Below are 25149 nucleotides of genomic sequence, written 5' to 3'. Positions count from 1 at the left end.
CACCACTGCGTGAGATCAGACGGATCAGACCTCTGATCCTGAACTCTCCTCTCAGTTCAGTGCCGGACAGCAGCAGCTGAAGCTGGGGAAACAGAAACTGTGATTATCTCCCAAAACCAAGAGACCCACACCTCTTAAATAAGGCAACTCCCAGGCCTCATGTCTAAACTCATCCCCCAGAAGGGCTTCTGAGGAAATGAGAGCAGTCGTAGAAACCAGAAATGCTTATTTTACACATGTGCCTAGTCTGAATTAATTGAACTCTACAATTCCAGGATTCGACATCAATTTGACTTCATAGCAAGTGGGATAATTAACAAATGGCCCCAGAAACTGTGTCAGCCAACAAAGGCGCGAAGTGAAGTGCTTTCCCCCAGAGGCACAGACTTGACTGCCAGTCCAAAGGAGAATTAAAATTTCCATCCTCAAAGTTTCAAAGATTGTGATCTCTTGAATGTGATTAATGAACCATTAACAGACATTTCTAATCCCTACTTGAGCTGATTGGTCACATACTCACAAATTAAAAAGAAAGGACTGGTTGTAGAAGCAAGCATTACTAGAGGCCAGATCTGGGGATGGCTATGTGTTTTATAACCTAGCTCCCAGCTCAGGAAAATGAAGTCTGCCGGCTCAGAATTTATCATGAATGACTAAAGGGTTAAATAAGAAAACTTGACAAGAAAGACCTGGGATGCCTGTCTCAGTGATCTCTGCAAGCTCCTGCTATTTCTAATGCACCCTTTCCTTTCTGTCAGCTAAAGGTGAAAGCCATTCCTGCAAAGTTTTCTAGGAGTCTTGAAAAATCTCAAAGGCCATGATGGAACGCTGATCCCCTCTGAGTAACTACTTAAAGAAGTCAGGTGCTGGGGTGAGCAAGATACTGAGCACCGTTTCTGGCATTCTTTTGTTTACACAAGGACTATTTTTCTCTGCATCGAAATAAGTCTTGATGAATGATGAGACATAGAAATAGCAGCATAATCAACTTCCCAATAACCTCCTGAGATCCGACAGACATGGAATCATCACAACACAGAAGTGTAATGGCTAACTTGACACAGTACATGATACAGCAGAATATTTTTGATATTCATTCTTAAGCACTTTCCATTGGTTCTTCCCAACAGAGTACACATACACACACACACATACACACATACACAATGAGAGAGAGGGGAGAGGAGTTAACATTTCTGTTTTACTTCAACTAGATGATGTTGTCCTTGCTATTAAAAAGAAAAATACTAGGACCAGAGAGATAATTTACTGAATGGTAGCACTTGAGTGCAAACATGGGAGTGTATTTGGTCCCCAGCACCCACTAAAAATCAGAGCCTGACCATGGATGTCTATAAGTCAAGTGTTGTGGGGTACAGAAACAGGAGGATCATTGGGGATTGTTGCCTGACAGCCTAAATCCAGGTCCAGTAAGAGACCCTGTCTCAAAGGAATGAGCCAGAGAATGACAGAGGACACCTCATGTCCTCTTTGGGTTTCTGCCAACAAACACGCAGGTGCACACATGCCACAGACAAGAGCACCACACACATACACTCAAGAAAACTCCTAACTAAAAATGGTTCTGCAATTATTCTTTTAAAGCTTATTATTAATAGGTGACAGACAGAAGATTCATAGATGTTATCCATAAATTGGTTTTCCACAGAACCATATGTATTTACCCATAAGATCAGAATAACATTATTACTAAGCAGCATGCCATCAAAGTGTTCAAATATGTACCATTTACTTTAAATATAATTAAATGCATAGCATTTTTGGATTCAAGGAATAATAATATGCTATTTACTTGGGCCTAGCAAAATATCTCAAGTCATTTTCAATGATGCAAGAGTGAATTAGTTTTATAAAGAGCTCAGCTGTGTTGTAATATTATTGTAATGTTATTGTTTCTTAGAAGGTAGAAGGTATATACTGAAGAACACAGCCCTAGGCGGCAAATGAGGAGATCCTCAAGAAACATCCCCTCTATAGTGGGTGTGTATGTGTATCCCATGAGACACAAAACAAGCATCAATTCTTGGTCCCATTATTGATACATTTTAAAACACCACTGTGTTCCTTAGTTCTTTTCATGGAATACTAGATTTATTTAGATATTCATTTATTTCTGTGGTGCTGGGAACGGAACCCAGAGCCTCACTCCAGTTATATGTAAGCTCCACCATGGAGCTAGATCCACAGCACACGTGGTAAGAGTCTTGTTAGCTATGGTAAAAGACAATGCCTAGGGAAAACTCAGGACAGCTTGTGTTGGTGAGTGAACATGAAAGACGAGAAAGGAAAATAGATCTCCTCATATTCCTTCCTGGGAGCTGCTGTACAATGGGCAGACAATGTTCTAATTGACCCGTACGTGGATCCGTGGTTGTGCAAGGTGGGGTGGGGGTGAATGGATAGGCCAACACAGAAAAAAGTGTTAGGACAGTAAAATTACTGTGTGTGATACCAAATAGCGAATACATGTCATTACCTATCTGTCAAAGCTCACAGAATTTACATCCACAAAAGGAACCTGAAATTAAGCTGTGTGTTTGGGGGGTGATGATCTACCATCAAACGTCCATTGGTTCTAATACCTCTCTGGCGGAACATGGCATTATGGAGGATGCAATAGTCTGTGAGGGCAGGAGTTAGATAGGAACTCTTCATTTAAAAAAAAAATCTGTGAACCTGAAAATCCTCTGAAAAAAAGAAACTGTTAAACAAAAAATAGCAAAGAAAACTCAGACTGGAGTGGTGGTGGTGCCAAGCACACCCCTGAACAATCACCTTCAATTTCTATGTTGTTATTGTTGTTGTTTTTAATATAAAAGGCTAGCTTCTTAGTAGAAAAATGCTTCTTCAAATTCAATTCAAAGGTTTCCAATTGAAAGCTTAAAATATGTGCGTCAATTCACCCTTTATCCTGGCATGGTTATGAGACTCTCAGCCACTAATGAATTGAGTTTTGATTTACATGATGTGGTCCATCTGTTGTATCAGCCACAGCATTGGGAGCAGCCCATAAGATTTTAGAGTTGTTGGTCCATGAACTCTTTTTTTTCATATTTATTTTTTTAAAAAAGAAAATAAACTTTTTTCATTATACATACTAATCCAAGTTCCCACTCCTTCCCCTCCTCCCATTCCCTCCACATACTCTCCTACCCCATCCCCATTCAATCCTCAGAGAGGGTAAGGTACATTGCATTGTTCAATGTGGTCAGATTTATATTGAAGTTTAATCCATTTGGACTTGAGTTTTGTGTAAGGGGATAGATAGGGACCTATTTTTATTCTTCTACAGTTTGACATCCAGTTATGCCGGCACCATTTGTTGAAGATACTTTCTTTTTTCCACTGTGTAATTTTAGCTTCTTTGTCAAAAAGCAGGTATTCATAGGTGTGTGGATTAATATCAATTCCATTGATCAACCTTTCTGTTTTTATGCCAGTACCAAGCTGTTTTCATTACTGTAGCTCTGTAACAGAGCTTGATGTCAGGGATGGTGATGCCTCTGGAAGTTCCTTTATTGTACAGGATAACAATAAAGTTCCTTTATTGTACAGGATTGTTTTGGATATCCTGGGTTTCTTTATTTTTTATATAAATTTGATTACTGTTCTTTTGAGGTCTTTGAAGAATTGTGTTGGAATTTTGATGGGAATTGCATTGAATCTATAGATTGCTTTTGGTAGAATTGTCATTTTTACTATGTTTATCCTACCTATCCAAGAACATGGGAGATCTTTATATTTTTTGGTATCTTCTTCAATTCCTTTCTTCAAAGACATAAAGTTCTTGTCAAATAGGTCTTTTATTTCTTTGGTTAGTAGTACCCCATGATATTTATGTTATCTGTGGCTATTGTGAAAGGTGACGTTTCTCCGATTTCCCTCTCAGCGTTTTTATCCTTTGTATATAGCAGGTTTACTGATTTTTTTTTTATTTGAGTTGATCTTTTATCCTGCCACATCACTGAAGGTATTTATCAGCTGTAGGAGTTCTCCGGTAGAGTTTTTAGGGTCACTTACATATACTATCATATGATCTGCAAATAACAAAAGTATGTCTTCCTTTCCAATTTGAATCCCCTTGATCTCCTTTTGTTGTCTTATTGCTATAGCCAAAACTTCAAGAACTATGTTGAAGAAATATGGAGATGGGCAACAGCTTTGTCTTGTTCCTGATTTTAGTGGAATCACTTTGAGTTTCTCTCTATTTAATTTGATGTTGGCTGTCGGTTTGCTGCATATTGCTTTTATTATATTTAGATATGTTCCTACCATGGAACACCATAAGCCTTTTTGACTTTTACCCTTATCTTACTTTGTGAATGTAGAAATTAAGGTAAAATCTGGATGGTCTCTTCGAGGACAACAATTTACCCAGTATAAAAGGTAGGTTCTATAGGACATAAAAATGGATCCGTTACAGAACAGATGAAAACAGTTTTTAATTTTGTAGAGACTGCTGTTTGTCTCGGCGATTTAAATTGTGTGCTGTAAGACCTGGCTAGAACCAAACAGAATTCCTTTTATTTTCTCTCAGTTCATTCAAAAGGCTTACAGTGATTGTGATAATGAAAAACCGCATGACAGCTAGAAATTGCTAAGTGGGAACACTATCTTATGTTGAAATAAACCTTAATTTATAATAGCAGCCTCTGAATCAATAATCTTCAATTACAGGGGATCCTAGAGGCCTCCAAATGGAAAAAGAGGTGTCCCTGCCTGTCTTGTTCTGTTTAGACAGCTATGACCCAATGGCACAAACTGGAAGGTTTGTAAGCAGCGTTAGAGGGTTATGCGCAGTCTGCAGACTGGCGAAGCTAAGAGGAGGCATTAGCTCAAGCACCTGCTTTTGATTCACAGAGTGGATCATAGGGGAGCTCTTCCTTTTAAGTATACCAGATTGGTCTCAAACTCGAGATGCTCTTGCCTCTTCCATCCTAGTGTTAATATATCACCATGACCTGATGAGGGAGACATTTTCTTGTTTCCTAGCATAGTGGAAAGGTAAGGGGTTTCTCCTGGATCAGTTAATGTGGGCAGTGCCCCCATGATCTAACCAATCCCAAATGATCCTATCCCCTAACACATTCACTTTGCGGTTGGATTTCAATAGGTGATCTTGGGTGTGTGGCACACAAATGTTCAGGTGGTAGTGGTTCATTTATGGAGCATGTGTACAGAGTGTAGTGTACTCTTGAGTTTAGCAAGAAAGACAATAAAGATCTCTGTAAAACCTGACACATTTCTAAGAACAATTCTGTTGCATCAAAGCTGATTTCCTCAAGAAAAATGGTAAGTTCCGTAACTGTTAGGGATGTCTGAAAGAGGGGCCAGGTAAATTCCCTAGATCGCATCTTTTTACTAACACCAAACTGTGCTTTTGTTCTCACCATTGGGAGAAAAATCTAAAATAATCCCCAGCATTTTCCTGAATCCCATACATTCACATCTAAACAATGTAACCTTTCTTCCACGATTCAATGCCATCACTGGGAATAGTATTTTTTTTTCTCTTTTGCAGTTTCTGAGGCAACAAAGTCCACGAGGCTAGATATTCCAATTCTTACTGTTTCTGACGTGATATTTCATTTTATGCCATTGTTAGAGCCTGTGACTTCTCCCAGTGAGCTGTCACTTTCCACTGATCTTCCTGCCCTAGCCTGCTCTTCCCATCACCCTCTACCCTTTGGCACCTGGCTTCTGATGCAGGTCAGGAAACTGGATGCCAGTCTTAACACAGGTCTCACATCTTAGCAATCACTGCATCCAGGTCAGCATGTCAGAGTCTTAAAAACGGCTTTTTTCCAGACTTCATGAGCTTTCTTCTCAGCTAGTTTTAAAGAGTTAGATTTGCTATATATGAGGTAAGAGCAAAGACTGCAATAGCAGCATGTGGACAAATTTTCATGCTATCTTAGAAAATCTGCCAGGACATAGACATGATGAATTAGAAACTATCAAAGATTGATCAGGAATTCCAAAATGGAGAGCAGTATAACCTTTGGGAGCTAGGAGCTTTTTTTTTTTCTCCCTGAGACATGGGAGACATGGGGAGATTTCCCGGATCATCTTTTCAACCACTAGACTGGGTTGTTCTGAGTGCTTCGATACACTTGCCTTCATGCTTAGGATGAGCCCGAGTGGTGTGAGACCTCGTGCCTCATGGGCAGGCATCTGTCTCTCTCTCCATCCCAATGGTCTCCATTTCCTTTCTTGCTCTCCTTGTCAGGCTCTGGTTCTTTCCCCCCATATGAGATGGCATCTCTTGGCACACATATCTCTGAGTAGTCCCCATGTCCTCTGCTTCCCACATAAAACACTCTACCAGGTGACACCCTATCATTTAGCTATAGTGCAGATGGAAGATTGAATCTCCTACTAAAAATTGTGATTTGAAATAGAAAATAATACAAATAAATATAAATAGTACTCATACTGCAGTGTGTTTTGGAAGCCTCCATATGCATAGTTTTATGTCAACTTGACACAATCTAAAGACACTTGAGAGAAGGGAACCCTAAATAAAAAAAAAATGCCTCAATAAGATCGGGCTATGGGCAAGCCTGTTGGACCTTTTCTATTGACTGATGGGGGACAACCCATCCCATTGTGGTTGGTGCCACTCCTGGAAGTCCTGAGTTCTATAAGAAAGCAGGCTGAACAAGCCAGAAGGAACAAAGCAGTAAGCAGCAGCCCTCCATAGCCTCTGCATCAGCTTCTGCCTCCAGATTCCTGCCCTGTTTGAGTTCCGGTCCCAACTTCCTTTGGTGATGAACTGTGATGTGGAGGTGTAACCTGAGTAAATCCTTTTCCTCTACACCTTGCTTTGGGTCATGGTGTTTGTTTACAGCCGTAGTTACCCTAATTAAGACAACCTCCAAGCATCTATTCTCCAACTTGATGTTCATGAACATTCTACCAAGCACATAGGTTAACCACTACAAATCTAATTTCCATAAAGTGCAAAATCAAAGATTCATACATTGGAATGGAAGGGAGATATTAGCTTGACAGGCCCAGTTTCCACTCGTGATTTCCTTTGCTAACACTCACCATGAGACTCGTCCAATCTAGACCCAAATCCTTTATATATATTTTCCTTTAAAATTGCCTTTTCTATCACACACTTAAGGATGCAGAGAACTTTTGAGCAAATCATTTCTTTAAATGATTGTGCAACCCAGTGTGTGTGTGTGTGTGTGTGTCTGTGTGTGTGTATCTGCTTGTATGTGTGTGTGTCTGTGTCTGTGTGCATGTGTGTGTCTGTGTGTGTGTGTGTGTGTGACTGTGTGTGTGCGTGTGCTGGAGTTTCTGGTGATAAAGTATACTTCATGTTAGAGTGACCAGTTCTTTTTATTGTGAATATGTACATGAAATTTTTGAGAGGGAAAAAGCAGAACCTAGGAGAAATTTGGAGATATCTGGATTAGGGGAGAGAGTATTTTTCTTATTTATATGTTTTAAAAGTGAATTTGTTTTCTGAAGAAAAATGGCACTCATTTGAAGATGCCTGCTGTCAAGTTAAGAGAGTACAGGCTGTCTTTCTGTCATTTCCTCCCTTTAAAAAGATATGATTTGGGCATGGGGCTAGTAAATGAACTGGAGAAAAAAATCCAGGCCTAAATATTAACTGCTCCCCATGAAATGGAGTCACACTGGCTCTGTTGGGCCATCAGCATAGTCACTGTGCCTACTGAGCCTTCCTTTTGGACAATATGTTCCTCTGTCTATGTGTATACATATTTTTATCTTTGATGCGATTTCAGAAGTAGTTACAAAGTCGTTCAAAGGAGTCCTATAGCCTCTTTAATCCCAATTCTTGAATTGTTCATATTCTATCCTATGTACTTTCTATGTCTATATTTAAAAGATTATCTATGGATCCTTTTTCTGCTGCCAAACAAATCTTTAGTGTAGCTATATATAATAAGACTGGCCCAGGGGGCCGGCTTCCAAAGAGCATATTATAGCTCAAAGGCCACCCTTTCCACCTGCTTAAACCTTAGGCTCTGCAAGTTAACCCTGGTGCTTAAGCACAGTGTGTTCCTCTGTCTCCCTCTCTGGGAGTTAGCTGTTAGCCCTCAGGGTCTTCTTCCAATATAACCCCAATCACTATCCATGCTCTGGCCCTTTCAGAAGAAACAGGGTAGAAATCTGGGCACATCATCTTGAATAGTTGCCAATCTGCAGGCTAGAGAGACACAGCTTAATAACAGGGAAGTGGTTTTTATTCTCATTCTACCCCTGGCTCACATAAATAGCATCAGATATTATATAATAATAGGACACCATATCTTGAAATCTATTCAGGGACAGAAAGAGCACGCAAGACAAAAGATGTAGCCAGGGAGAGAAAAAGGGGACGATTTTACTCATAAAGGCTCACGACAGCCAAGCTGTCAAAATATTTTTTTTCAGTCCAAAAGAACAGGTGTGAATAATAGGCTGAAGAGCTGTTCTTTTTCTGCCCACACAAAAGAAAGATTGAAGTTTGTCCTAACACATCTTTAGGTTTTTCTCTAACAGCTGAAGACTCCAAGAGTGATAGCATGGACCTTGATAGAGAAGCCCCCTTGGCCAATTTGGTCATTAAAGATGGATGACCTCATTATTTCATCTTCAACATGAATTGTCTCCCATGTATGCTGCAAGGCTGAGAGCCAAGCAAAGGTTATAGTGGGAACACTGCAGAGAAAATTTTATGGAAGACAGTGACGTCGGGCTCATGAGTTTCAAATGAGCAGTTGGAACTGTGTGTTTCAATTGCACCTAACGGACAGGACTAAAAAGCAACTGCCTTGCGATTTCTAGAGTACTGTGTTTTCTATTTCAAGCCCAAGGGCAGTCATGGTTTACTGGAAATATTTATACCTGTCACTTGTACTTGTCACATTGCAAACTGTAACTCTTTCCCACCTGCCTAGCGTGGCTGGTGGCATTTGCAGCAGTAGGTAGATGTCACCACCCATCAGGGAGTTAGCTGACTCCCAAGGCTCAGCTAATAACCTCAGCCATTTCAATGACACAAAATGAAAATGAGTTGTTCACAGGGGCAGGCCTGGTGGGAGAGCCGAACTTCTCAGTGGAGGGTGATAGGCTTGGGAGCAGAGGTCTTGTGCTTTACTCCCGATTATGATTTTTCTCTTAGTTCTAGAACAGCCTATTCAAGAGTCTTGCTTTCTCTTTTTTGACAAATCAAGGATAACAGTCACCCTACAAGGTCACACAGCCAAGAATGAGTGACATAATGGCTACAAAAAGCTCTTACTGCTAGCAATTGCTAACAGGATGTGCTGTTTGCGGTGGATAAGGCTAGGCGTCCGCATGCACAAACTGGGACTATGGACTTTGTAGAGAGAAAGGCCAGGAGGTATGCATCTCCCATTGGGTTCAATTTAACCGCATTCTGTGAATGGGGAATATTCTGTCCAGCTGAGATCAAGCCAGAACAACCGCTTTTAGGATAGCTTGTTGACTCTGAACTGGCCACTGATATCTGGGTTGTTTCAAAACTCAGAGCTTATGACAAAAAAATGTGGATGTGTTTTTACCATATTTATTTATTTGTAGGGAGAACATGTGTATACCAGGGAGCGTGTGTGACAGCCAGAGGATGATTTGTGAGAATCAGTTCAATCTTTCTCTCATGTAGGTCCTGGGGATTGAACTCAGGTCCTTGGGCTTGGCAACCTCACTCAGCATGCATGGTTCATGTCATCTGAAAAGATGCTGGCTGTCAGGGGTAAAGGAGAAGAGGTGTGATTAATTCACTCATCAACTCAGAAGTATGTCCAGTGTGGGTCCTGGCAGTGGTCAGGGCCTGAATACAGGGCCAGTGACGCAGTCACCACCTCATGTTCATCTCATTGCCCCAAATCAAGACCAGTTGTATCACGTGCCTTCATGTTTCACCCGGTGGGTTTGGTTTTGTCTCTGTTATGAAGGGAACTGTTGTTAGCTCTGCCGTACAGTCATTCAGGTTAGCATGAAGAAAATGTAAACAGCAGCGGGCAGTGCGTAGTTTTTGTTTACAGAAGACTCCTCAGCATTCTTCCAAAGATTTGGCAGAGACATCACCTGGCACAGCTGTGATAGGGTAAAAATCCCAGCCCCACTCTGCTGGTTTTCCTCCCCCTCCTGCTGAGGACCCTACCATCGGATTTGCAAGGATTATGAATAACGATAAAGATTCTATTCATGGAGAACTAGAATTTTCTTTCCCCACTGAATTTTCAAATTCTCTGGCTAGGGTATATCTCACTATGTAAGGCCCTGGATTATCCCCCAGCACAGAAAACCTAGGAAAAGTAAAAAAAAAAAAAAAAAAAAAGAAAAAAAAAATGTTTTTCCTGGGAACAGTTTTGGTCTCTAATGACTTCAGGCTGCTGGCACCCATATTATACTTGTGTTGGTCTATGTCACTCAGAGACAATGGAAGACACTTTAGCATGACATCCCTGTAGTCAAATGAGGCTTCACATATGGGGTTGACTATTTGGGGCTGCTGTGAAAAACTGTCTGGGACCCTCCCTCATATGAAGAGGCCTCTGTGGTGATTGTCTTGCAATCACCATCAATTCAGGACTGGACTGAAGCATCATGAGAGGTCTTAAACCACACCATTCTAAGAAACCACTCCTGACCTTCTGCTTCTCAGAGTCTGTATAAAGTAGCCACCCAGCCTTGTTCCCTGTCTCATGCTGCCGCATTTGGGGGTGAGTTTTTATGCAGCAGCAGACAGATGACATACTCACTCAAGTATCAAACATTAACTCCAGCTCTCCTGATTCCCAAAAATCTTCCCTAAAGACACTATGTCATCAACATCTGAGAACTTTTCTGTACTCCCTGATGCTCCATCTTCTTATCTTTTCAAAAGCATTATTGCAGACTAGGGAGGAGTCTCCTTGTGTATCTTAGTGACTTTCCCTGTTGCCGTGATAAAAGACTCCATAAAAGCAGTCTAAAGCAGGAAGCGTTTATCTCTCAGTGGGGATAGTCCTTCATGGTGAGAAAGCCCATGTGGCAGGACCGTGAAGCTGCTGGCCACACTGTCTTCGCATTCAGGAAGAAGGCAGTAGTGTGTGATGTCACTCGTTCTTGTGAAGTGGAGGCCTCTTATGTTTTCATAGCTCTTCCCATAGCAATTAAATTCATCAAATCAGTCCCTCAAAAGCACGCCCAGAAGTTAACCTCATGGGAACAATCTCTCACAGGTATGCCTGTAGGCTTGTCTCCTAAGGGATTTCATATCCTGTCCAGTGGAAAACCAACACTAATCACCACAGTGGGGAAAGCGCTCACAGCATCCCCAGCACCCACACACAAACTGGGTGTGATGGCACACATCTTTAACCCAGTGTGGGAGTCAGGACAGGCAGATCCTAGAGGTTCAGTGGCTGTTCAACCCAAGAGCAAGCTGCAAGTTCCCTTAGAGACTTGGTCTCAAAAAGCATAAGGTGGGGGGAGAAATAGAGAAAGATATCCAGTGTTGATCCCGGCTTTCACACTGGTATTTATGGGAGAGTATAGTGGCACCCTCGGGTGTGCATACATATATATACCACACACGCATACTTAGAGAGAGGGGGGAGAGGGAGAGAGAAAATGGATTAATAAATGAGTGAATAAATGCATAGAATTATCACACAATTAGCTACCACTCCCAGCACGATGACTGTGTGCCTGGTAAGTATAAGCAGTCACTGCTGTAAGCTCTCGGGGTCCAGGAGGCAGTTTATCCACATTTCAAAGTGTGATTCTGAGACTTGGAAGCATTTGGTAAAATTTCACCAAAGAAGGGATTTGGTAATGGAGCCAACCCTTTTTAGCAGCAGTGGCATGTACTGAACAGTGTCCTACATAAAACAAGTCACTGTGACACTTGTTCTCTCCAAGTCTTAGTATCTGAGACCGGGAAAGTACAAATGGAGAGGAGCTACTACGTGTAACGACCACATTGTGTGTATGAGTGTGTGGGCGGGGGGGGGGGGAATGATAGCGGCAAGAACTTTTATGCAACCCATGATTCGAGCATTTAGCTTGTGAGAAAATGTTGCTCTCTCCTCCTGTTTTCATCTTACACCTTTATATTATAGGAGAATAAAATCAATTCTGTTTGGGGCTTTCCTTTCCCCTCCCTCCTTTATTTCCTTTCTCAATCCTTCCTCTCTTCCTCTTCCTCCTCTGCTTCTTCCTCCTTCTCCATCCTCCTCCAGTTTGGAAGAGAGGTTTGAGATAGAACCTCATGACATAGCACAGACTTTCTCCTGCCTCAGCCTCACGCCTCCCCCCTCCCCCTAAGTACTGAGATCACAGGCATGTATCACCACACCTGGCTAATTACACAAAATTTTTCCACATCATGCAGAGGTAGTCAAAAAACAGTACTGCCATAATTTATAGTAAATCTGCTGTTACTAATGTCAATACGAATTCAAACACAAACCAAATTCAATTCCAAATAAGCACATCTAAACCCTAAATCAATATGAAGGGAACCAGATATAGAGGGAACTTCAGTATGTCTTCTGGACTTCTGGGGTTGTAGGACAGGAAGGAGAAAGATCCATGATGTTCCAAATGGATAACGTCTCTCTCTGAACCTCAAGCTTTCCTACACATCCCCAGAGATTTCCATCCTCCGTTGTAATGAGTTTCAAAATTAATTCTGAACCCTAAACAGGCTTTAAACTCTGGTTCCGCTGCTACTATTGGCAAGGTCATTGTCTAGTCTTTATACCTGGTTGCCATGGCCTCATGCCCAGTCAGATCCAAAGTGAATTCACTTTCCAGCCCTTGGTAAAGCCCTTTGCCAGTGCCACATTGTTTTATCATTTTCTTTAATTCCTCAGACTCAAAACTTCTATTAACTTGTCCCTAGAAATGATGGGTTTAATCCAACAAATTTTAAAATAAGTGCAATGTATAATGTCAAGGAAGCCACCATGAAAGGCATGTGTGACTTAACAAACATTAGACATTGAAAGTGTTAGGCAATAAACAATTTTCACTCTTTGTAGTTAGGATTTGCTTAACTTGAATCCAGGAAGTACTCAAGGCACGATGATTTTATGTTGCGGTCCCCCTCGGCCAGCAAGGAGGACACACAACACTGGAGCTCTTCTCACTGTAGTTTTATTCAGGACCTTTTCACAATTATATCTCTCTCTCTCTCTCATTCACTCACTCACACTCACTCTCTCCCTCTCTCCCTCTCTCCCTCTCTCCTCCTCTCTCTTCCTCTCTCTTCCAGGGCAAACCTCTCCCAGCCCTTAAGCAGGCATGGACTACCAATCCTGGATTGCCAGGTGGGCACTGCTCATAGGTCCACGCATATGCAAGCAGCTGACAATCATTGCGTGATAATAGCATAAGTCAGGCCTAGTTGATATTAGGAGTTGATTATCACAGAGAGCACTCGCTTTTGGGATCGCGGAGAGTGGAAGCCAGCACCATCAGGGGCGACTCCACGCAGCTCTCTACACATAGCCATCAGGTGTGACTCCACACGGCTCTCTACAATTTTATTTTGATTATTTGACTGAAATATTAAAATTATTAGTACTCTATTTCTGGAGTCTTTGTTGACTATCTAGCATGCATTCAACTCCAAAATGACAACTACAGACACAAAGAAGATAAACTGATTCTTACTAGTTCAAGGTTGGAAGGAACTCCCCAAATGGTCAAGCTCATTCTCTGTCCAGTGCTTCCTTTCACTGTATTCCCTGCCCAGCACCTCTCATGCATTCTTCCTACTTTGTATAGTCTGGAGTACAGGGAAAGTTTTATTCTCCAGCAATTTCTACATTTATCATACGGAATCTACCATGAAGAAAACAAATAATTCTTATTGACAGAGGTTTCTGTTTTGCCTGGTCCTGCAGCCATTCAGTCCCAAAGAAACACACAGAGGCTTACATTAATTATAAACTGGTTGACCTATTAGCTCAGGCTTTCTTGTACTTACTGCCGGGATATTGGCCAATCAGCATTTTATTAAGACAATATAAGTGACAAATCTTTACAGGGTACAAGACCATTGTCCCACAGCAAATCCTGAATCCCAACAACAAAATCCTGGCTTGACTTGGGGATATGTGTCTGTGAGTGAGTGTGCTTTGTGTGTGTGTGTGTGTGTGTGTGTGTGTGGTATGTGTACTTGTTTGTTTTGTTGTCTCCTCATCCATCCACTTACCTTAAATCTAATTCACCCACACTCTTTTCAATCATGGTGTCCAGAACACTGCAGAAAACTACAAAGTGGATTTCCTTCAGTGTGTTAAGTCTTTGGCTTCACTAGCTGCTAACTTATCAATAGCAGTTTTTACACATTAGGGTTCGGATGGGCTGGGAGTGTGGCTCAGTGATAAGGTCTTATCTAGCATGGGTTTAAGCCCCAGCACTGCAAAAATAAAATAAAATAAGCTCTTTATAACATTAACTATACAGAAGGAAAACAAATCCCACATTATCGTCAATATAATAAAATCTAATCTGTTTCTCCCACTGTGTTCTTGAGCTGTTTCTGAGAATTCTTGGCAAGTAAAGAGTCTGCCTCCTTGATTAGACCTCAGTTTGGTTTTTCCAGAGTAAACACTGACACACTTAGAGAAGCTAACTTTATTTCATGAAGGTATTAAATGTAAGAAACAGATTATTTTTTCTAATCTGACTTAAGGGGATGACCTCATGGTTAAAAAAAATCATATTAAAACCCCATTAGATGTATTTCCTACATTGCTAGGTTTTAATTCACACACTGGATCATAACATCACATTAAGTCAGCTCTAAGCCTGTGAGATGCTGAGCTGCAATTGCTGTCTGCTCATTCTGTTCCTGATTAAATAAATGGAACCAGATCAAAACAAGACCAGGCAGGCATAACCGAAACAACAAATCTGCTCTGCTGGAAACAGCAACGTCCTAAGGACTGATACTAGGTGTATATATTTTATATTTATTATATATTTTTATTAAAACATCAACCAACAATATTGTTCAGGTAACTCAATTTCCAGTTGTTAAAAATAAAGACATTTCATATATTTATAAATGTAAATTATTACAGGAAAATCTGATTATATAGCTTAACCACCTGACTTTGATTGTGTTTTACAACTGTAAAGTGATGACTGTAGGGCCTTTTAGTGTAGTAGAAATATCTATTATCTTTATGCTTTTCAGATCGAGAACCATAGATTTCCTCCTCCTCCTTTTTTTTTTTTTTTTTTTAATTTTTACTTTTGAAACAGAATCTCATTAGCCCAGTCCGACCTCTGGAGCTCACTGTGTAGTAGGAGATGACCTTGAGGCTTTTCTTCCTTTAGTTCCACCTCCCGAATCCTGGGATTACAGGGATGTGCTGTCAGGGATGGTGTTTCAGTTCTGAGATTCAACCCAGGGCTTCTTTCATTTTAGGCCAGCATTCTACAGAGAAAACTACATTTGTACCCTGTATCACTGTTTTTAAGTTAGCTTTCTAAAAAGCTATAATAAGGCTGGACATGGTGGCACACATTTTTAATCCCAACAGTCTGATGGCAGAGGTAGATGGAAGGATCTCTGTGAGTTTGAGGCCAACCTGCTCTCTAGAAAAAGTACCAGGCTATTATCCTAGCTACGAGTATCCATCCTTTCCAAAGGAAAGATTAATAGATAGCAAGATACTAGATGATAGAAGTCTAAAAGTGTCTTTCCATGTAATTTTTTCAGTTTTCAATTTTTCATTCTTTTTGTAATTATGAAAGCCCACTGCTGTCCCTCTTAATAATAATAAAAAAAAAAATCCAAGGTGTCATGATTTTCAAGATGGGCTACACCTCACTGCCTATCCCTGGAAATGACTGTCCCATCTGTTGCAACCAATTCCAAGTCAGTATGAAGAGACAGAATTCTGTATCCTAGGGTTGATGTCAAACACATATCCCAATAGGCAAGCTGCCTCTTCATGTCTTGTCATAAGCGGCAGAAATGGGATACTTTGGAGATGGGTAATATATCTGCTAGACATTCCTTCGTTGAAGATCTGCCTGGAGATGCAAGTGCCTCATGTATAAAATGCCATGGTGGGATGAACAAGTAATGAGATTAGACATGTAGAGGCAGCTTGCATTTCATTTGGCGTGTGGACAACAAAAACTGTCAAGCTTTCACTGCGAAGCAATTCAGAGAGTAGCACCGGAAAGTGGACAGTGAACGAACACAAATATCCTATAGCACTTGTGCAGGCGGAGCAACTGCACAGCAGTGGTTTGGTCAGTGTCTAGCCATCTGGTAGCATATGAGCATTGAGGATCATAGCTTTTCTGTTCACCTTAGAAATCCCAATCAGGACCACTTTCCTCTTTTTTCTCCTCTTCCTCTCCACAAGCCTTTATTCATTCCTGGCCTCCTTTCTATTTTCTGTGCATTTTATTTTTTATTTTTTTATTCTTATATTTATTTATTTATTTATTTATTTAGTTAGTTAGTTATCTTGGTTTTTTGAGACAGGGTTTCTCTGTGGTTTTGGAGCCTGTCCTGGAACTAGCTCTTGTAGACCAGGCTGGTCTTGAACTCACAGAGATCCGCCTGCCTCTGCCTCCCGAGTGCTGGGATTAAAGGCGTGTGCCACCACCGCCCGGCTTGTGCATTTTATTTTGGAGGGACGATTTATCTCAGGAAGCCCTTTTTAGAGGCTGGAGAGATGGATCAGCATTTATGAGCATTGGCAGCTCTTCCTGAGGACCTGGGTTTGATTCCCAGGACACACTTGGTGACTTAAACTATCTATTACATCAGTTTCAGGGTATCTGACATCCTCTGCTGCTGTCTCTGGGTGTCAGTCAAACACATGGTGTACAGACAAAATAATCATACTCATAAAATAAAATAAATCTTAAAAAAAGAAAGGAAAAGAAACTTCTATTCGTTTTTTAGTTAGTGCTGCAGTCAGTGAAGAGATACAGTTTATGGACTGGCTGAGAAGTCACAAAATCAAAACTCTCTGAGGCCATCCTTGAGGCCAGAGTCCCTGATTTCATTGTCTTTCTGAGTTATCCCTCAGTGATCATCCAGAAATATGAAAAAGATAAAGTACCTTCTCAGTGGCAGGCATGGCTATCAGACAAGAGCTATCATTTGTAAGTTTGGAACCATTCAAAAATGTTTAAAAACTTCAAATATTAACAGATATTACTTCTCATGCAGGCATGGACAATCCTTTGCCATACACACTCAAGGGTAGCTATGAGTCTAGCTAAAAACAAAACCATACCCAACAACAACAACAAAATCAGAAACTTACTTAAAATATTATGCAAGTTGTAACTTGATAACATGGTTCTCAACCATGAACTTTGTAGACGACAACGTTATGGTATTGCCATGCCTAAAGTTTGGACATGCCTAGAAGTTATGTATAGCGCTGTAGCATGGACACAGTAAACAACTGAAGGTAGGGTTGGTAGAATACCGCTCACCAAAGCACAAGGACAATCGGAGCCTTTTTCTTTAGAAAACAGACAACAAAGATTTGCCTGTTATCTCTATTGGGGGGATAGAACCTATGGCTTCAGGGAGGCATAGAAAGGATAAATAAGATAGCATAATTAAACATGGGACTATGCTACATTATGCAGAGGACATTGGAATTAACACCCTCTGCAGGCTCATGATTTCATCACGCGGTTTCCAGCAGGTGGCGCTGTTTTGAGACGTTGTGGAAACCCTAGGCCGTGGAGTCCAGCTGAAGGAAGTTTTTGATCAAGAGAAAGTCTTTCAAGGAGCATTATCCCTGACCACCTCCTTCTGTGTGTGTTCTCTGGCCCACCATGAAGTGAATAGACCTCTTCTCTGTCTTCTTCAACATGGTAGATTGAACCCCTTGAAAGCATGAATCCTTCCTCCCTTTGCTGCCCAAGGAAATGCGGACGCAGTGTTGGAAAGCAATGAAGCAACAAGGTATCTCTAGAGTATGGAGGCTACTTTAAGGAAGGAGAAATTCTGTTTTGTATCCTCATGATGGTTATGAGCGTGATCTCATAATTCCTTCTTTACCAAAAGTAATAGAACTCCACCTGTACTTTGAATAGAAAAGCCAGGTAGCTCAATTCTTCTCTCTCGAGAATTCAAATGACAACAAATTCAAAATAAAACTTAACAACTGCATTGCTGTCTGAGTAGAAATATATACGTTTACAAATACATCTCTGGATTCCTTCTGTTCTGTTCTGACTCAGAAGGCAGTTAGGTGGAAAATTTTAAGATATCTTTAAGTCATTTGTTGTGAATTCTTTTTCCTGCTGCGAACCTATTATTAATTCTGGTGATGCCTATATAAATATTCTCTAGTGATCTATCTGAAATTCATAGAAGAGAAAGATATCTTTGTAGGACAAAAATGAGGCTAGACATGTGATCTTTTTATTTGGTTCATCATTAACTTATCATTTTAATTGTGCATGTGTATGTGTGTGCACATGTGTGCAAATATGCACTCACACATATACATGCATGCTTGAACATTTGAAAGCCAGTTTCCATGGAGGCCAGAAGAGGGCGATGAAACCCCTAAGGTTGGAGTTGTAGGCAGTTGGGAGTCACCCACTATGGGTAACTGACCCCAGGTCCTCTGGCAGAGAGCAGTATAGGCTCATAACCATTGAAACATTTCTCTAGCCTCTTGCTTGTTTCTCCAGAGGCAGGGTCTTGCTTTGTATCCTAAGCTGACTTTAAACTCAATCCTCCTGCCTCAACTTCCTGAGGCTAGGCTTATATACTTGTGGTACCATGCACAGAAGATATGCTATCTTGTGGAGACTTGAATCCACACTTAAACAGCTTCCACAAGTTTTCTGGTATTAAGGACATTCAGTACTTGTTCTAGTGAGGCACTTGGTTTGACAATATTAGAGAGAGAAGAGCTAGGTTCTTATATAGACTCGAAGTTGAGCCATTAAAAGTATGAATTGATGGGCTGGTGAGATAGCTCGGAGCATAAAGGCCTTTGCCACAAAGCTTAACATTCAGGTTCAGTTTCAGGCATCCACATGAAGAGGGGGGACTCCCACGAGTTGTTCTCTTCCTGTCACATGTGCTCCAACCCCCATACACAAAATAAATAACAAATGCAAAAAGAAAAATTTAGAAAGTGTGAACTGATTTAAATTCAATGGTATGCTAACTTTCAAGAGATACAATAAGCATTAATAAGTTATAAAGAAGAAAATAAAGGCAAGCAATTACATTTTGACTCTAACTTTCTCTACTAAGCCAAAAAAGTAAATAGTAAGCATAAAATAAAACACTGCTCTGTTAACAGCGTGTTTTTCCCTTTCACGTGTTGGCAACAGCATCAAAGCTTGGCTGTTCAGAGTCAGCTGTCTAACCACATCAGGGGGAAATGGATCCTTTTATAAATATGCATTGCAAGAAGTCTCATCTTATACAGAGGCAACAATCTTTCCTTAACTAATTCACCCAGGCACTGGGATATACTGTGAAGGGACCTGGTCTGATCCAGGACACCCTTTTCTTCCAACCCTGAGACATGAGTTCAGGGAAACATGTTAGTTTACTCACCACAGGCCTGTGGACGTCCCAGAATGCTCTCTCTTGACTATCGAGAATCTTCCTTTCGATTTTGTCTCTCTTCTTATCCACTCTGTCAAAGTGGCAACAATGAAGAGTTAGCAAGACGAATTGGACCACCTCCGCACAGAAGGCCGCACCTGAGCAAATCTCCCCACAGACTCACAATGACTCACTTTGCTTGTGCTTCTGCCTGCATGAAAATGAACTCCCACTTCCGGGCAAATGCTCTCTGCAGCCTGGCAAGGCTCTCCTGAAAAAACATAGGACAGCTGAATATATTTTAGTTTTCCTTTCAGAATTTCTAAAGTGTTATATATGCTCTGAATCTGAATCAAGTGTGCTTCCTGAATTTTCAAATCATAGGCCTCATGGGCCCAGGCTAGCCTCTAACTCACTATGTAGCTGAAGATGACTTTGAACTACCTCCCCAGTGAGGGCAATACATACATACATACAATAATGTGTATGTATGTATGTGTATATATATATATATATATATATATATGTGCCAACATGCCTAATATATATGTCATGCTGAGGATAGAAAACAGAGCATTTTATGTGCTAGACAAGGACTTTACCAACCAAGCTACAATCCCGATCAATAGCAATCATCTTGCAGGACGCACAGTGTAAAGCACCAAACATTCCTTTGTTTCTACTGAAGACAAATTCACTGGACCTTTCTGTGCCCATCCTACAGAGACAGGAAAGCAATGCCTTCCCACCACTGATCCAATCGATTGGTTCAGGTCCTGAGAATAGTTATCAATCTTTGGCAGCCCAGGATCTACTTGTGCAGAGTACTCTGAATTACTTATCACAACTCAGCCATCATTAGAACAAATTACACTAGATTGCCTTCGACTGATGGGAGCAATCAATGGAACGGTCCTGATAAATCGGCCCCCAATGTAAACAGTTTTCCATCCTCACAGTTCAGACATTATCGACGTAGTATCTATCTGAAATCTTTACAATTAAGTTAGTCTAAAAGAATGAGATGTACTTCTCTTTATACATTAAATTCATATGCTAGAATTCTACTGTCCTTAACATGAGGGGAAAGAGGAAGCAGACAGAGAGGAGTCATGAAAGCACTGGGCTGTGAAGCCTGGTCCTTATGATTCATCCATGTAAGAAGGCACAGAGAACCCAGATATGGCCAAAGGCTTGATTTGTGCTGGTTTTGTACCACTGTATGAACATCCTTGGTACTTACGGCTTCATAATCAGCTAGCTCTAGCCTTGCCTTGTTTTGCATTGTTCTCTTGCAGAGGTAAACAGCTGAAAGGAAAAACAGTATCATTTCTTGGCTGCTCATTAGCACTGAAACACTAAATATAGAAAAATAGCACTATGTGTCAGGATATTTGTCACTTTCAAGTTAATTTACTATTGTTATCTTTTTTTAGACAAAAATAAATAAGAATAAAAGCAGACATGTAAGATCTAAACACTGGCATATAAAAAGTCAAAAATAAGTAGAATATCAAGCTAGGATAATCATTTATTGGTATTAAATGGTAGGCATAATTTTATCATCAACAAATAGTAAGGAGAATTAAAATCTTTTCAGAGATTAAATGAGCTTAAAATCTAGATAGATAAAAACCATTTTGTAAAAGGTGATTGCAAGAAGAGGTATCTGACAGGAATTTTGAATTATTTCTAGATTGTGCTATCAACTACCAGGATGTCTTATGTGAGCTTAAGGGTTCTTTGTTTCTCCCTCTCTTTATTTTGCAAGAGTTGCTCATTGGTCAATTACTCTGTGCTAGAAGAGCAGCGTTCCCTTCTATAGTATTTTCTTCAGTCTGTTTGGCCACCGTGTAGGCTGGTCATGGCACCAGGCTTATTGAATGGTGAAAGGGAGGAGAGAACAGGGGTGGCAGCATTGCCCTGGTACAAATCTTCAGATGTTTAAAATTAGCCTGAAGACTTTAAGGAACATTTCAAGAGAACCAGGTCCTCAGGCAGAGTCCCAATTCTCAGAATATCTTCTGTCTTTGTTTTTCATTAGGGGTGAATCTTGGATCTCATGAAGACCAATTATATTATTTATATTATATATATATATATATATATATATATATATATATATATATATATATATAAATTGTAACAGTCTACATACTGAATGAAATCACTAGCTGAGGCTCATTAACTACTCCTTTTTGTAAGACTATCCCTATGGAAATGTCTTATACCCATGACCTTTGCACTCAACAATATTTGCCTTGGTTTGAGATAAGGAAACACAGATGCTTTCAACCACTATGTCCTCTCTAGTGAAGGACAGAGAAGACAAACGTGTAGTTCATGGGGGCTAAAAACGCAAAGGCTAAATTTGTGTGTGTGTGTGTGTGGGTTATTGGGATTTGAACCCACCCAGGGCCTTGGCTGGCTGAATAATAAAGGAATAGGATTTGGTTCAAACACGTTTGACAATTTGGTTGAGAAGCCCAGGTTTCTGAATCAGGCCTCTGAGTGAGGACTGGTTAGAAGGGAATGTCAACAGGAGAGTCTTTCTCTCAATTCTGGAATTCTCTACAAGGTGGAGTAGTCTCTTGCATAAACATTGATGTCTGTAGCAGAAATATTCACAGTCATGCCCCATAGGTGGCAGGGTCATTGATCATTGTGACACTCTGACGCCTCTAGCTAAGGATGAAGACAAGAACGTTTATTTCATAAGGAGTAGGAATGCAAAGGCCAAATGTGCACTTAGAAAACATACAACACGTAATCCAAACAATACAAATGAGACGTAGGGTCAGGAGTGCTCTGTTTTTCAAGATTTTTTCAAGATTTCAAATTTTTCAAGATTACATATTTTTATTTTACCCCGTGCTCTGTTTCTTTTGAAATAATCTTTGAATATTTATTTTGTGGAACAACTTTCCTTCTATTCTTGAGTTTAAAAATCAGGCAGTTCCCACAATCTTGCTTTTCAAGCTTGGGTATGTCAGGGAGCATCAAGTTATTGACAATTTCTATTGCCAGTTAACAAACTCCAAGCACATTTCCCAGGTTTAAAGTTGAAGTCATCTCCATGACTCCAGCTTGTGGATAGAAGGAATATATGGGACTTTCTCTAGTGCCCCTGCTTTTGGCCATCAAAATCCACTGACAGAGCCTCTAATCCAATGATTCTTTACTTTTGGGTCATGACTCCTTTGGAGGTCACTTATCAGATAGCCTGCATATCAGACATTTGCATTACAATTCATAACAGTAGCAAAATTACAGTTATAAAGTAGCAACAAAATAATTTTATGTTCAGGGGTCACCACAACATGAGGAACTGTATTAAAGTGTCATAGTGTTAGGAAGGTTGGGAACGACTGCTGTATCCTTCTGAGGATGTAGAGCAAGAGAGGAAGAGAATGAAGAAATGGCAGAACAAATTTTTCAAGATTACATATTTTTATTTTACCCCGTGCATAATTTTAAGTTTATTTTCAAGAGAAAAGGCAAAAAGTTGTAGACAAGTTTAAACAGATATATATTTCAGCAAACTTTATAATAATTTTTACTACATTTATTATATGAGTGTGTATGTGCTTATAGGCACATATATGCCATGGTGTGTGTGTGTGTGTGTGTGTGTGTGTGTGTATGTGTGTGTGTGATAGTCAGGGCACAACTTGTGGCAGTCAGTTCTCTCTGTCTACCATGTGGATCCTAGAGAGTAAATTCATGTTGTCCGGCTTGGCAGCCGCACCTTGTATCTGCTGAGTCACCGTCCAGCCTGCCACATTCACTTTCGTTTTGATTTAAGGATGTGTGTTTGTGTTGTACAGCTTGATGCTTTACACACTTACAGCGTAGAAGGACAGTGTCACACACATTTCTCACCACCATCATCTCACCATCTTCATCCTCACCATCCCTCCCTCGCACATCCTGCCAGACTAGATTATTTAAAATCCATTCTTGCAGTGACCTTCAAACATACACATAAACTGTTGTTGCATTTTTTTTACAATAGAGTTCCTGATCTTAGTCCTTCTTACTTAAAAACTGAATTTGCCAGTGGTTGGTTATTAATGCCAAACGCATTTCCATAGTCCAGTTGATCAATTCTTTGTCTTTCCTTAGAAATATTTATTCAGGTACTTGCTCATTATTTAACTGAATAGTATGTTTTCTTGCTTCACTGATACATCGTGTTGATCTAGCTACTCTCTAGACATGACAGAGGTTTGAAGCAAATATTTTCTTCATGTTGCTTCTGTGGATTTTAGAAAATGAACCCCGTACCCCATCATTGTCACCGGTCACTGATGGGTCCTCATGCTGAGAAAAATTTGCCCCAGAGGAAATGCTCAATATCTATCTGCCACGTGGCAGGAAACATCACGATTTATTGACCTTTTGAGGGTTTGTTTATTTGCTTGCCTGTCTTATTTGTTGATTCAGCCTAGTGATATTTTATATTGGAGTACCTGACTTTTTCCAGTTAGGTTTAAAACCAGTTTGTATGCTAGAGATAAAAAACGCAAGCTCTCTACATATGCAAGAAGTCCATTTTCCCCTAGGCTTCTTGAGAAAAGATTATTTAACAATAAAGATGATATCCAGAATATTAAGTATAGATTGTGTGCATCAGTGGTACATGTATTGCAATTTGCTTTTCTATATTAAACATCATATGATTGAAGTTTTCTATTGTTTTATATAGATACAGCTTGTTTTCTCTAGCCACCATAGCCTGTCCTGTGAATGAAGTGTGTGTGTGTGTGTGTGTGTGATTTTTAAACTATATTTATATCATTAAATAAATAATTCTGACTGCATGAACAATGATCTAATAAGAGTCTTTCTTCACATATATTTGAAGTCTGTAGCAAATGGAAGAGTTTGAATTTTACAACATTGCCACATTTTTGTGCATCATGCTTTTCTCTCAAGGAATGATGAACCTTTGGCTTCCTTTGGGTTTTTGCTAGTCTGGCTGGAAAGAAAAGTATTAAAGTCTTGTGATTTCATTAGTTTTCTGTATCTGTTTTATTAAATTCCCAACATTTTTTCATATTACAGAATTTACTATATTTCTTTGGAATGTTACCTTTACCAATTTAATATTCTTAATTTCATTTTCCCATTTAATATTTTTAATTTAATTAATATTACTATCGCTAATTTTGTCTTCATGCTGTAACAGATTTGTCTGCTACACATTTTGTCTACAATTTTATTTACTTTCTTATTTAGTTAGTTTTTGAAACAAGGTTTTAACTGTGTAACCCAAGCTGGCCTAAAACTTTTTATGAACACCAGGCTGGCCTCACAGTCACAGATATGTGCCTGCCTCTGCCTCTAGAAGCCTGGGATTCAGGGTGTGTATCTCCATACCTCGCTTGCCACCGTTTGTTTACACTGAGTTACTTTATTTTACTTAAAATCCAACTATAATGCTTATTCTTTTGGTAGACAAATTTAAATATTTTAATTCTTAATTTTGTTTTATGTGAATGGATATTTTGCTTGGATGGATATGTCTGTACACCTCATGCATGCCAGGTGTCAGAGGAGAGCATCAT

General features: G+C 40.1%; 1 protein-coding gene across 4 annotated transcripts in view; it reads right to left on the bottom strand.

Moving 5' to 3' along the window:
* Nucleotides 1-25149, bottom strand: part of Rgs7 (regulator of G protein signaling 7) — a 374810-nt gene that overhangs the window by 39233 nt on the left and 310428 nt on the right. For all 4 annotated transcript variants that reach the window (XM_057769480.1, XM_057769481.1, XM_057769483.1 and 1 more), the window contains 3 exons: nucleotides 20823-20887; nucleotides 19774-19850; nucleotides 19589-19670 (listed from right to left, as the gene is read on the bottom strand). In XM_057769480.1, coding sequence (XP_057625463.1) covers nucleotides 19589-19670; nucleotides 19774-19850; nucleotides 20823-20887 — 224 coding nt within the window. The remainder of the gene's footprint in view (nucleotides 1-19588; nucleotides 19671-19773; nucleotides 19851-20822; nucleotides 20888-25149) is intronic.

The sequence above is a fragment of the Chionomys nivalis genome, chromosome 5, assembly GCF_950005125.1.
Source record: "Chionomys nivalis chromosome 5, mChiNiv1.1, whole genome shotgun sequence".
NCBI classification, from domain to species: domain Eukaryota; kingdom Metazoa; phylum Chordata; class Mammalia; order Rodentia; family Cricetidae; genus Chionomys; species Chionomys nivalis.
The sequence above is the reverse complement of the archived record's forward strand: the minus strand, read 5'-3'. Positions and strand labels throughout refer to the sequence as shown.